Here is a 12,732-nt window from a genome sequence, read left to right on the forward strand (position 1 = left end):
TCCATGTGAAAAAGAAAAATCTTACCAAGAAGACAATGTTGGTGTTCTGATAGAGTGCTCGAGCTACACAGATTCTCTGTCGTTGGCCGCCACTTAAATTAATCCCCTAATGAATATAATACATCAGAAATATGTATCTTTGAATAAACATTATGATAGGACTTTGGAAATGTGATTTTTTACAATTACACAGAGTTCCAATAAAAATGAAAAGCCTCATTAATATGTTAATCCTGTTGATAAACAAGCATAATCCTCATATAATATCAGAAGAAAAATTATTATTTAGCAAGTAATCATGGGTAAGTGTAAATTATTAAGAGCTTCTCTAAGAACAGTGAGCTTCTTAGATTTGAAAATGTAACCAATACCAGCATCAAATTCTGCAAGCAAAATATAGGAGACTTTCATAAAACATCCCATTTGAGAAACAGCTGAGGACAGAAAAGAGTTTTTAATTTTTTTGCACAAATCCCCAGTGAATCACAACTATTTACCAGGCTGGTAGCCCAATACAGACTAGATCTGTCTGAGTGACATCAAAGAGTGCCTTCTTAATACATAGGTTAAGCAGATATAAAAGCATTCATATTATTTACCCTTTCTCCAATTTCTGTCTGATCACCAAACGGTAGTAAGTCGATGTCAGGCTGCAGAGAGCATGCATCTGTAACAGCTTTGTACCTGTAAAAATATGGTCATTGCAATTATTTAAGCAGTCACTTACTTTGCCAACACAAAAATCTCCAGCTCAAATTCACTGCTAAGTTATTATGGCTCTTTGATAGCTGGATAATTGGAAAAATAGGTAGGGCAAAAAGATCATTCAGCAGCTAATCATGGAGTGTTGTAAACTAAGCATTGTAAAAAATGGCATATTTATTAGAGATCTTTATTGGTAAGCCTACTTTTTAAAGATTCGATTACGTAAATTATTGAGTACATTCCTCCCTATTACAGAGCTGTTTTGCTGGACTCTGGATCATTTGAAGCCATTTTCCAATGAATTATTATTCTTCCCCGTTTAGGTGCCTCTTCACTTACTTCAGTGTGATATTACAGGACAAAGGATCTTTACAGTGCTTCTGATCTTTCCATAATCAGGAAACCACTTGCACAAACTTGAAATTTGCTGTGAGATTTCCAGGTTTGTGGATATATTGTAGATGATCTGCTAATAAGCAGCTGGGATCAGACTGAGTGGCGTAATTCAGACTTGCCCCTTTGGTATGAGTGAAGTTTCGCTGATGGATGCAGTAGCTGAAGAATCTGATCACTGAAATTCTAAACGCTTATCTGGATTTTGAGATATCTGGTAGTTGCTAAGTTCTATTAAGTGAGAATGGAGTTATACATCTTAGCAAAGCACACACCAAGAGGAATGGGATGCATTTTTAACAATTTAAAAAAAAAAAGAAAGTGTTGTCTTTGAAAACATCAGCAATTTGTTTTCCTTCAGTCAAGTCACTTTTTCCACTGTATTTGTTAGCTGATCTTTTAGAAGGACACAAGAAGCAAGTGGCACAACAGAAGCTGTGCACCTTCACTTTCACACTCACTTCTCCTGAATTTCTGAAGAAAGAATTAAGATTATTTCCTTGAGGCACCCCATCTTCATACATGCAGTGTTTTTGTAAAGTGGCTGCTCCCGTAACTTGATCACAGCAGGATTAGCACATAAACTCAGTGCAAACATGCCTAGAATTCTGATTTCCAGAGTCCTCTGGCAACCTCAGGTTCCATTAAACAAAACAAAAATATGTCAGTAATCTCCAAAGATGGGATTCATCTCACCTAACTTTAGCTGCTTGAAAAATACACACATGGCTTCCACTGTATTCCACAGAGAGCCACTGCCACTGTGTGATTTCTCACAAACATCTTAGATATGCATGCTGGTTAGCGGGGGAGCCTTGAAAGACTAAGTTTAAACAGAAACCTTCCTTTGAGATGGCTAAAGTCAGGTTAGCTAACACCAGTCGAGGGTTAATGTGCATTGATATTTTTCAAAACCTACAAACTCTCTCCAGAAGAAGCCAAAAACCCTTTTTTTAAAAAAAAAGCTGCCAGGTGTTCTTGCAAGGTGGGTGATATTTACCTCTGTTTATTAAATGGGCTCCCAAAGATAATGTTCTCCTCCACAGTTGCATTCAGCAGCCATGGCTTCTGAGCTGCGTAAGCCACGGAGTATCTGTTTCTACTGTAGACAGATAAGAGCATTAGTAAAAAGCAAAGTGCCGACATTATGAAATGCCCAAGAATCAGTTTTCAAAAATTAATTTGATGAATGTGCACTCATAAAAATACAGAGAAACACATAGACAAAGCAACTGTTACAAAAGTAAAAGGAAGAATTTTAAATTAGATGCTTTTGTTAGAACAGCACCCACTCTCTCCCCTGATGGCAAAATCTACACTCTGGGTTGTATTCCATTCTCCTGGTACATACCTCAGTTTAGTAACTGCAATTTCAATCCAAAAGCAAATTATAAATAATCAAAATTATTAAATCCTAACAAGCATAGTTATTTGTTTGGGGTTGGTGTTTTGTTTTGGTTTGGTTTCTTTGGTCTTCTTTTTTGTTTGATTGTTTTTTCTCCAGTATTAAAACAAGTAGTGAAAAGGCACTTTTCAAATGGCATCAGGACATTTGACTTGCTGGTTTTGGAAGTTTTATATTATTTTACATGGCATGCACATGAAACATTTTTTTTTCTGAGTTAACGCATTTTTCCTTTAGGTTTATTAGATCCTCACTGGACAGACATGATATTGGAAAAGAGGGCAGTTTAATACTGATTTGGAAGGAATCACTACAGTCTCCCAAGTATTTATTAGACATACTTTAACTGTGTCTAAATACCTAATGAAATGTGTACAACAGGGGTGTGAATGTTTTTTACTTCTGCTTCTTTTGCCTATGTATGTCAAAAAAGGTCATGTATTTTCAGACATGTTTCTGAGAAGCCCAAGATGTGTGAGGAAGGAGGTGTGAACTGGTACTGGCTAACGGACCTGAACACTTTATCTTCCTTCTCAGTCTCTTTGATGATACTGCTTCAAACCACACATTTGATATAGTTCTGTGTGCAAGCATCTAGGATTTACTATTGAGAGAGAGGGTGCTAGGGTATGAGAAATAGCTGGTTAGAAGCAGTCAGTAGTATCCCCCAAAACTGAAGGAATTTTAGAAGTTCAGTATGCACTAGTATGAAATATGATCTCAGGATTATCAAGTAGTAAATCATGGTATGGCTCCCAACCACAGCTATGTGTGCCACTACTTCTCTATCATTTACGATGTGTTTTTAGTTTAGCTTGTCCTTTCTTTTAAACCTGCAGCCCTTGTCAGTGAAGCCAGGGGTGGAGTCACTGCTTGATTTCGGCTGGACCTTAGCTGGCTTCCTTCGCACGCTCTGTGCCCTGCTCCGTCACATAGTTGTTAAGCTGGGTTTACAAGCAAAAGTAAACCCAGTGCTGATTAGAAAATACACAAACACGTGGGAGGGTACATGTAATGATGTTTCACATCTGGAGGCCCTGTCTTGCAAGGTATGGAGCACACTAAACTCCCAGTGATGTCAAACGGGAGCTGGAAGCACTGAACATCTTTCAGACAGGACTGAGGTAGTGGTACAATGGCTGGAGAAGATTGGGATCCACTGGATTTAACACATTCTGTCAGTTCATCCTACAGTAAATGATTACCCACATGGTAAGAAAACACAGAGATGGTTTAAGGGTACAAAGATGAATGTTTGAGGAAATTCTGAAGAAATGAATGAGTGTATTATGATACACCAAAAACAGAAATAATACCTTCTGGATGCTTCAAAAGAAGGCTCAGTTTCATTTACACTGTAAGTTATGGTAAATGACATTTAGTAAACAGGAAATATAGAGAATAACACTTTGTGCAAGTATTACATACATACACACATACTGTAGTTCAGTACATATCTTAAGAACTCAACATCAGTTTGCGGGTTTTTTTGTTCTTAAAGGGAAAATAAATAAGATCTATTTAAAAGCATATAACTTTTCTAAATACACAGTGTCATATCTATAGCATATGATGGCTAAACAGGTAAGTTATGTTGTTAGAAAATGTATTAAAAATTTAAAGTGTATTATAAAACGTATTCAAAAGGAAATTGTCATTATGGCCTAGGCATATAAAAGACTGACAAGTAGTAAGTTAGCTTTACCACATGTTACACCAATTACCTGCAAAAGTTGGTAACTAACATCAAATTTCCTCTGGAGTGAAGATAAGCTTTTGAGTGAAGATACACTTTTGAAACAGAACAGATTTTGAACCTGTTACTAGCAGTAAGGCTGCATCAACCCATGCATGGCACTATGACACCTAGGCTTTCCTTGTCAACCTCCATGCCTTGAGCATCACGTCCATGAAATACATTTTGAATAGCATGCAATGGCAGCAATGGCATGAATTATTTTGCAGCTCCCTCTGTTTATTAATTGACTTATTAACACTGTTGAGGGTGTGGAATGGCAGCCAAAGCAGTTCTGGACCAGTGATGGTGCTTATGTCCAGGCATGACAACACATCACTGCAAAGTGCAAAACCTGAAACAGTAAGTTTATGCCAGGTAAATGAAAACAGGCATCAGAAGGGACTAGAAAACTGATATTAATGTGGTATTTGCCTGACCTGACAAACAAACAAACACAACCCAACAACAAACAAACAAATCTTCCCCTCCCTGGCCTACAAATCCTCCAGATGAAACATTTTACTGCTGAGACAGACATGTCTGCTTGCCTGCTGGGATACCAGTAATTGCAGATGCACTCATAAGCAGAGGATCCAAGTCTGGCAAAGGGCATAAAAACTCTAATAGCAGAGCCCTCATAATTCCAGACTCACATATTAAGCATCTTCCCAAAATGCCAGAACTGAGAAATGTTACTTTCTGTGCTGGTAATTCATGCCTCCTAAAGTACACAATCAGTGTGTTTCCTTTGTGTGCCAATCACCAGAGAAGATATTACATCTGAGGTGAATAAGCCACGTTGGTTATCTCAGAAGGGTCAGAGAACCATAAATTGAGGCCCCAAACAGACATTGCTTCAGCAGAGCGGATCCTTTATTCAGCAGAAGCTTCCAGTCTTCTCTATAATGGAAAAAAGTTACAAGAAAGCAAAAGATAGAGTCTAATGAGAGATTAAAAAAACATTGGAAATTAGCTCAAGACAAACAAAAAGGAAGAAAACCTAGATTTCCTCTATTAAAAACACCAAACTTTTATCAGCAGAGCATTGCAATGGCAGAGAAAGGAATAATGCTTTCATGTATATGTTTGGGAATGCCCTCTGAAGTGCAATTTAATGAAAACTGGGCACAAGCCTTGCAAGACCACTTTCAATTCCATACTAGATTTAATACACAATACAATTTAATACATACAGATTTAATCCACAATCAAGTGGATTATCTGAAAGAGAAAGGACTAATTCTAGGTTCTCAGGTTTTTTTAAACTCTTCTTCCTTGACTAGAAATTTGATTCCATGCTTGGCTTGATAAATACACTTGTTTATGAGTGAGATTTCTGTGAGAACCCATGTCCATCAGTCATCTCATGAATAAACACACGAGGCCTTTGCTGAGCTGGGGCCTTCACAAATAAGGGGACGAAGTATTTGGTCTTGTACTTTATTACCTTACTGAATCTGAAAGATTGATGTGATTGCAGGGTATGAGAGTGAGCTGAAACTGAAGCTCCTGAGAATTCTAAAAAGAGCATTTTATTTATCTGCTGCGTTTTGTAATCTTTGCTCTAATTTATTAATTTATTGAAATGTGGCTATTTATACTGATTTTTAGTCTGTACTATACATATTCCCCCAAATGGGGCATGGTAAATTCAAGTATGAAATAGTAGGAAAGACTAAACTAATTAGATTTATTAGCTATTTTTATAAGATTTTGAATATATAAGCTGAAATACTACGGAATTGAATCTAAATCAAGGTTTCAAGGAGAAGTCAAAGAGACCTTGTTGAAGTTTGGACAACTTTTGTGCTAACTCTGGATGTTTCAAAATACATCTCTACCCAGGCCCAGATTCCCTCAGCCTACAAAAGGAAAAGGGAGGACAATAAAGGGATACAAAATCTCTACCATATCACTGTACCAGCAGAATGAACAATTTCCTCTGCTAATATAGGCAAGAATTTTGAGGCAAGACAAGGACTGAGCATTCACACAAATTCTAGCCAGCAGTTTGGAGGAATTTATTCCTGTCTCTGCAACCAGCCTTGACAGCACAGCAATACTAGTAGGTGTGCTGACTTCGGCTACTGACATTTATCTGGATGACTGTTTATCCATCTGTGGATAACACTACTGTGGTTGCAACCTTTTGATAAATAATTGTACTTGCAATTCTTCTGTGGGGAGCACTGGCTTTTCCTAATTTTTCTTGAAGCTTTCCATAGCTTGAGGGCAGAACAGGTCATATAGGAGGATTCTATTCATCGTTCTTGTGTTTCCCGTGATTTTCACTTAGTACACAACAACCCTTTTCCACAGAAAACAGGCCAATATGTAGAAAATGTGCACACACCAACAGGGTGTTCAAGCCCCGTGATGAACTTCCACAAAGATGCACTGCAGGATTAGCCCAGTATAACTGGGGCTGAAATCTTATCCACCATCACTATTACTGTGTTGCTATATCCAAATTTGCTGAGGAATTTGTCTAGTCTGTATTCCATCCCTGTGTCAGTAGCTGTGTTAGTCATGCATGTGGAATCACATGGAAAAGGATTTAAGAGAGTAAATAGGACCTTTAATATGCTTTTGTAAAGTACAGGATCCACTTAATTCAATACCTGAAGTATCCTTCTGTATTCATCTGTCTGCCAGGTAGTCTGAAATTATCAGCAAAATGTAACTGTACTTGCATCAGTTATATCACAGTACCAAATTATAGTTTGCAATGAAAAAAAGTCACTCAGTAAGGCCTGAGATGCTTGCTAAAGTCTGAGTTAGCTGGTTATTTACAGACTGCTAACCAACTGACAATATGACCTTAATTTCTCTTGAACAATTTGAAATCTAAATAGTCTTTCATAAACTTCCTTCAGTATCTTTCTAAGATTTTTCATTTACTCTATTCTTCCTAAGATCCTATTTCTTTCTTTAAGACAATTTTGAGGCTTTCTCAAATATATATTTGAAAACAATTCTGAGAATAATTTCAAGATACACTCTACTCAGTCCTTGTATTTTCTTAAACTACTCAGAAAAAAAATGCCTGATTATGATGTCAGAATCTTTATTCTATGTCTCAAAGAAATTAACTGCGGTAGGTCACATATTCTTCTTCCTTCGAAGCTAAAACTCGCATCTAATGAAACTAACGTTAAGTCTTGCCTTGTCTCCAACTGTACCTGCCACTCCAGTGAGATCATATGTTTAGAATAGCAGACAGTGAAATATGGCTAGAGAACAGAAAATGCCATACATACTAAAACAGGAAAAGCAAAAATATCCAGCTTGTAACATTGCTGTAAGAAGAAGACGACAAAGGAGGTTACTAGTCAAGGGATGGGGCAAAAAAATACTGGTCTCTGTCACAAAATTCACCCTTTTTTAATCAAAAAACTAATAAAGAGGAGTTTGTCTTGGTAGTTTAAGGAAACAGAACTGATCTTTAAAATCAAAGAACAAGGCTTGGGGTTACAGCCCTTCTACAGCCTCTGCCATGTCTGGGCTGGAAGAGTGGTCGCTGCCCCACCTGGTCTTGCACTCACTGGGTCCAAACTTGTGTGGATCCCAAGGCCTGACCCCACAGGCAGTTTCCTCTTCAGCAACAGCTTCTTCAAAGCCTTGACTCTTTACTTATTTGGTGTCCTCAGGCTGCTTTCTGAAGATGTAACTATGAAGAGGAACACGGACTTCCATAGGTGTGGCTTGGGCAGATACCAGGGAAAGAGAAAAGCTCACGTGTTATCCTATCACTTTTTTTTTTTACCTGCTAGCAACAGCATCACTGGGTGAGAAAGCCTTTTCTGTATGCAGGTATCCCACACATATCACTGGACTGAAGAAGCTCAAGCGTGTCATGCTTTCACAGGTGTGTACAGTAGCAGCATAACGATGCTGACCTCAGTTACAGTAAGTACCATAAATCCAGAGCTGACTCCCTCCAGAGAAGACTATTGCATAACAGGAATAGTATGTGCTTTCTGTTCAGGTCATTTGCTAGGGCCAATATATTAGATATTAATCACCAGATTAGTCTCTTTCCCTTCCTGAGACACTCTGCTCTGAACCATGAACAAAACATGAATAAAAATCCATGAAAATCCTGCATAAGTTTCCAGGTGATGCCTTCCAGAGAGGATGTGGGTGATGATAATCATTTAACATGCAGTTCAGAGACATGAAGTCTACATTTCTTGCAGCAAATCCCAACTACCTCCTTCTTAAATGAATGCAGCAGTTAATAGCTATATGAAACATACTTGCTCCAGTGAACTTTTCCCTCCAGCGTCTGCATCTCTCCCAATATGGCAAGGAGAAGTGATGACTTGCCACAGCCAACTTGACCCACAATCATTGTCATCTGACCTATGATAATAATGAGCACATTTTCAAAAAAGAAAAACAAAGAAACAAACAATTGCATTTAAGTCCACAAGGCCCAATTGGATCCAATTCTAGAGCACTTGTAGTAGTTGGTTAAATTAGTTAGCATCCACTAGGTAAAACGGTGGCATTGCTTGTATTAATCTATAGAAATATATATTAATGGACAGTCCAGGTACACACCAGTCTCCAAAGGAATGAGATTGTTACTTTGACAGATGTTATCATACATTGTGTGGGAGTATGTTACTTTATGAAAGTAATTTATGTTATAAAGTGGGGAGTGATTATTCAGTCTGGGGTTCCATGAATATTTGGGCCAACCTAATAAGTGACAACAACTGAAAGAAAATCCATTAATCTTTTCTGCACTCCTTCTTCCCCCCCTGCCCCTCCACTTTCCTATATCAGTCCTACTCTGTAGTGGCAATGTTGCTTCTCAGATCTTCCCATAAGCTAATTGAACTCACTAACTGTGGTAGTGAGCATATTTGCCAGGTAAGCTTCTCACTAGCTGGCGAGTGAATGGTCTCATTCCTTCTAAAGGAGGTAAACTCTTAGACTGGCTTAGCCACCTTGCACACCTATGGCCTTAGATTGTAAACTCTTTGGAGCAAAGAGTTTTTGTTGGTGCTGTAAGACGCATTGGACTAGGATAAAGAAGTGTTCATCCGTGTACAGGACACCTAATGCTACAGTGAAACAAATTATATAGACTTGGGGATTATGTATAGTTCTTTGGAATTACTTAATAACCATGATATCTAAGATATGTCCACCCAAAGTAATAAGGTATTTTAAAACTAAGCACTTGGTAGGATACAGAAATAAAATGCAAGATTATTTAATAACATGAAATACCAACACTGGTAGGAATTTTACAATAATAATAATAATCAGAAGTTGCTACTTTTTGCGCTTGCTATGTAAGTCTTCCAAAACAAGTCAATGTTTTGTAAATCTGTGAAACTCCTAGACAAAAGGCATTGAGGATGTAAGAAGTTACAGGAGATCAGCTGGACAAAGAGACATTAATTGAAAGAAATTCAGAAATTCACCTTCATTTTTTCTCATAGAAATCTAAATGTGTGGTTTTGTGCTTTTCAGCACATCGAGAAACTGAATTAGTAGCAATTTGGTATCACATATTTCATGTTTAAGGTGTGCATTTATCCTACCTGTTGGGATTCTGATGTTTATGTTGGACAATGTAGCTAAACCACTTCCCCATGAAAAGTATCCATTGGTCACCTACAAAAAAATTACATCAGATCTATAAACACATGAGGGGAAAAAACATAATGTCTACTTTGGACTGAAAATATATTACTAAACTAAATCACGATTAATAAATGTGGTGAGGTATACTTATATATGAAAAAAAAAGCAAGTTAGGCTAGTAAAGATTGCCAAACACAGAAAAGTTTGTGAATAAGGAAAGTTATATACACAAATATATATACTGTATGAAATGCAATAAAGGGATGATCTTGAGTTGAACTCTGTTAACCAAATACTTTCACTCTGTCATGTATAAGATTAAAGACTAAGAACAACTATCACAAGACGTCACAAGTGATAATCTAAGCAGCATATCTGATCAAGGAATGAATCCTTCTCAACACTGTGATTCTCAAAGTACAAATTAAATATTCACAAGGTTTATGGCAGACATAAGAAAAATGTTCCCCAGCGGACCCCAGCCTTTTTGTGCCTACTTCCTTTGGAGTTGACAGGGCCACGAAACATTATTTGCACAGAGCACATACGTGGGGAAAAGTTGGCCAACATGATTTAAAATAATGTCATAATAAATGATATGTCATAATAAATGTCAAAAAAACACCACCCAACACTCAACAGTTTTAGTTTTGGTTCTAAGAGTGAAAGAAATTTAATGAAAGGGAAGTCTAAAAATATCTGTATTTCTGCACATCAGATTATCTAGGTTTTGCTACTTTAGACTCATGGTGTCTCTTCGTTTCCTGAGAAGACAGGAAATCACTACAAAGACCTGGTCTGAAGCCAATTCTCACTTCGTTTTTAGTTAAAGTGCTAATTTACTTAATGGCTTGTTCTTGCATTGGACAATTCGCCTTGGGAAGAACAGCAGCCATTAGGCACTATCTAGAAGTGTTGCAGGCGGACCTGCTCCACATAAAGAATGAGATGATGTTTTCAAACCACCTTGATTGCGGTATCATCTATCTCCACAGGACGTGTTTGCTTCCTTGTCGGCTGTTCATAGCTTTCAAGCTGATACCTCAAGGGCTGCCGCCTGTTGATGGCCTTGGTGTGCTACACGGTGAGATGAAGAAAGGAGAAAAGTTGGAATTCTCAACAGAGGACACCATTTGGTTCCCTTATAAAACAAACAATCCATTCCCTTTCCTCCCACCATTCTAGGTCACAAGAAGAAAACAGTGCTTTTCAGTCTGTGTGATAATAAAGACGTACTACTGAGATGCATGTATTGTAAAGTTTTAAAGACCCTTAACTGAAGCACAGGAAATATCTTTCTGATTTTGGTTTCCCATGTATGAAAATCCCAAATTTCTGCTCTAACATCCTCCTCAAACCACGAGGTAAGTGTGCCCTACCGAGGTAGCTCCAGACAAAGCTGTGTCAAAAGCGTAATGACATGCAGTTACCAGTTTGGTTCTTGGAAGTAGAATGGCTGCAGGAGGAAGAAGCATATCAAATTAGCTTGTGCAAAGTACCTCACTGGTGCATTACAGTGACTGTGGAGCTAGCTCATTCAGAGCTACCTGTGGTTTTCTTAAGTGCCACAGTATTCAGCTGAATCTGTGTAATCTTATTGATTCCTTAGAACTGGGCTGTCTACCATGAATGATTTAACCTTTACAGCTATTACTTTTGTTTTTCCCTCTCCCCATCGTCTAGACTTTGTTTCTCTCTGTAGGGCTGGGCAAAAGGTAGACAAGAGAGGTAAAATAAATTGCTGTAACAATTTCATTTTTGTTTCCTGTTAAGCCAGAAAAACAAGGAAAATGTTGTTGGAGGTTCACAAACTAATTCAATTCAGCTCAAAATAAAACTTATTTTGTGCTAATCCTTTCTTTCTCTTGCCATCTTTAAGTTTTCAGTCACATTTCAGATAATAAAATTAGTTTGAAACAGTGGAAAAATCTAGCCTTAGCAAAATGACAAAATGAAAAAATATCTTTTCCCAAATCATAGAATCATCGAATAATAGAAACATTTTGGTTTAAGATCACAGACTCCAATCCTTGGGGTTTTTTCCCCTCAAGTTTCATTCAAATTCACTATAGGTTTAGCACTCCGAAACCAAGTTTTGGAATGAATTCCTATTTCACAAGGTTTGGTGGTTTTTTTCCTACCTCCAATTCAGAATTTCCTAAAGCAGGAATCAGTCCTACCTAAAGATGCACAACATACAAAGGGCTGTACCGGCGAAGTGCAGCACAAACCCTATAACCACAGGAAATGCACCTCAGTAATCCATAGAAACTAAGAAGGCTGAATTTGAGCCCTATGTAAATGTGCTGGTGTGTTATGGGATTTTTATTCCTACTGGCACTTCAGCAATCTTTAAATGTGTTTCTGGATCCTTCATGTTGTAGAAACACGGAGATCCCCACATGGAAGAGGCAAAACTGGTCAATGCAATGCTGGAGTCAGGCTAGAAGCCAAAACTCCCAAGCCCTATCAGGTAGTCCATTGGTATTGTATAGGGCTATATGGCCTCTCTGTTTTGAAATTCAGTGTCATAAAACAGAACTTACAAGTCCTGTGTGCTTCTTACAGGATTCATAAGCTACAGAGCTATCCCCACCTCTCCAGCTGTCATCTCCAATTTCATCGCTCAGGAGAAACTCATTCAGCTTCTGTACACTTGAAAGGAAACAGGACAGTGAGTTAAATAAACCCAGGTTTCCATGAGTACATTTTCATTTTGGTGCAGCCCAGCCAGCAGGATGTATCAGAACTGTTCCAAAAGAAGTTCATGGGATACTTTTGGCTTCCTATTGGATGGTCTACCACCCTGATGGCAAGTGAAAAAATGTTTACACGGAAGAAGAACAGATTAAAATAATTAAATATTGTATTGGTAGCCGGGAATGAA

At 37.9% G+C, this 12,732-nt stretch overlaps 1 protein-coding gene across 1 annotated transcript in view; it reads right to left on the reverse strand.

Moving 5' to 3' along the window:
* The window catches only part of ABCC9 (ATP binding cassette subfamily C member 9), a gene marked incomplete at both ends in the record, with an annotated part of 64,787 nt that overhangs the window by 27,574 nt on the left and 24,481 nt on the right, over positions 1–12,732 (reverse strand). The window contains 8 exons of the mRNA XM_080364112.1: positions 26–106; positions 600–684; positions 2,099–2,200; positions 3,820–3,858; positions 8,501–8,606; positions 9,803–9,875; positions 10,812–10,922; positions 12,392–12,500. Of these exons, the coding sequence (XP_080220238.1) occupies positions 26–106; positions 600–684; positions 2,099–2,200; positions 3,820–3,858; positions 8,501–8,606; positions 9,803–9,875; positions 10,812–10,922; positions 12,392–12,500 (706 nt within the window). The remainder of the gene's footprint in view (positions 1–25; positions 107–599; positions 685–2,098; positions 2,201–3,819; positions 3,859–8,500; positions 8,607–9,802; positions 9,876–10,811; positions 10,923–12,391; positions 12,501–12,732) is intronic.

This window comes from Nesoenas mayeri (assembly GCF_963082525.1).
Source record: "Nesoenas mayeri genome assembly, chromosome: 1".
NCBI classification, from domain to species: Eukaryota; Metazoa; Chordata; class Aves; order Columbiformes; family Columbidae; genus Nesoenas; species Nesoenas mayeri.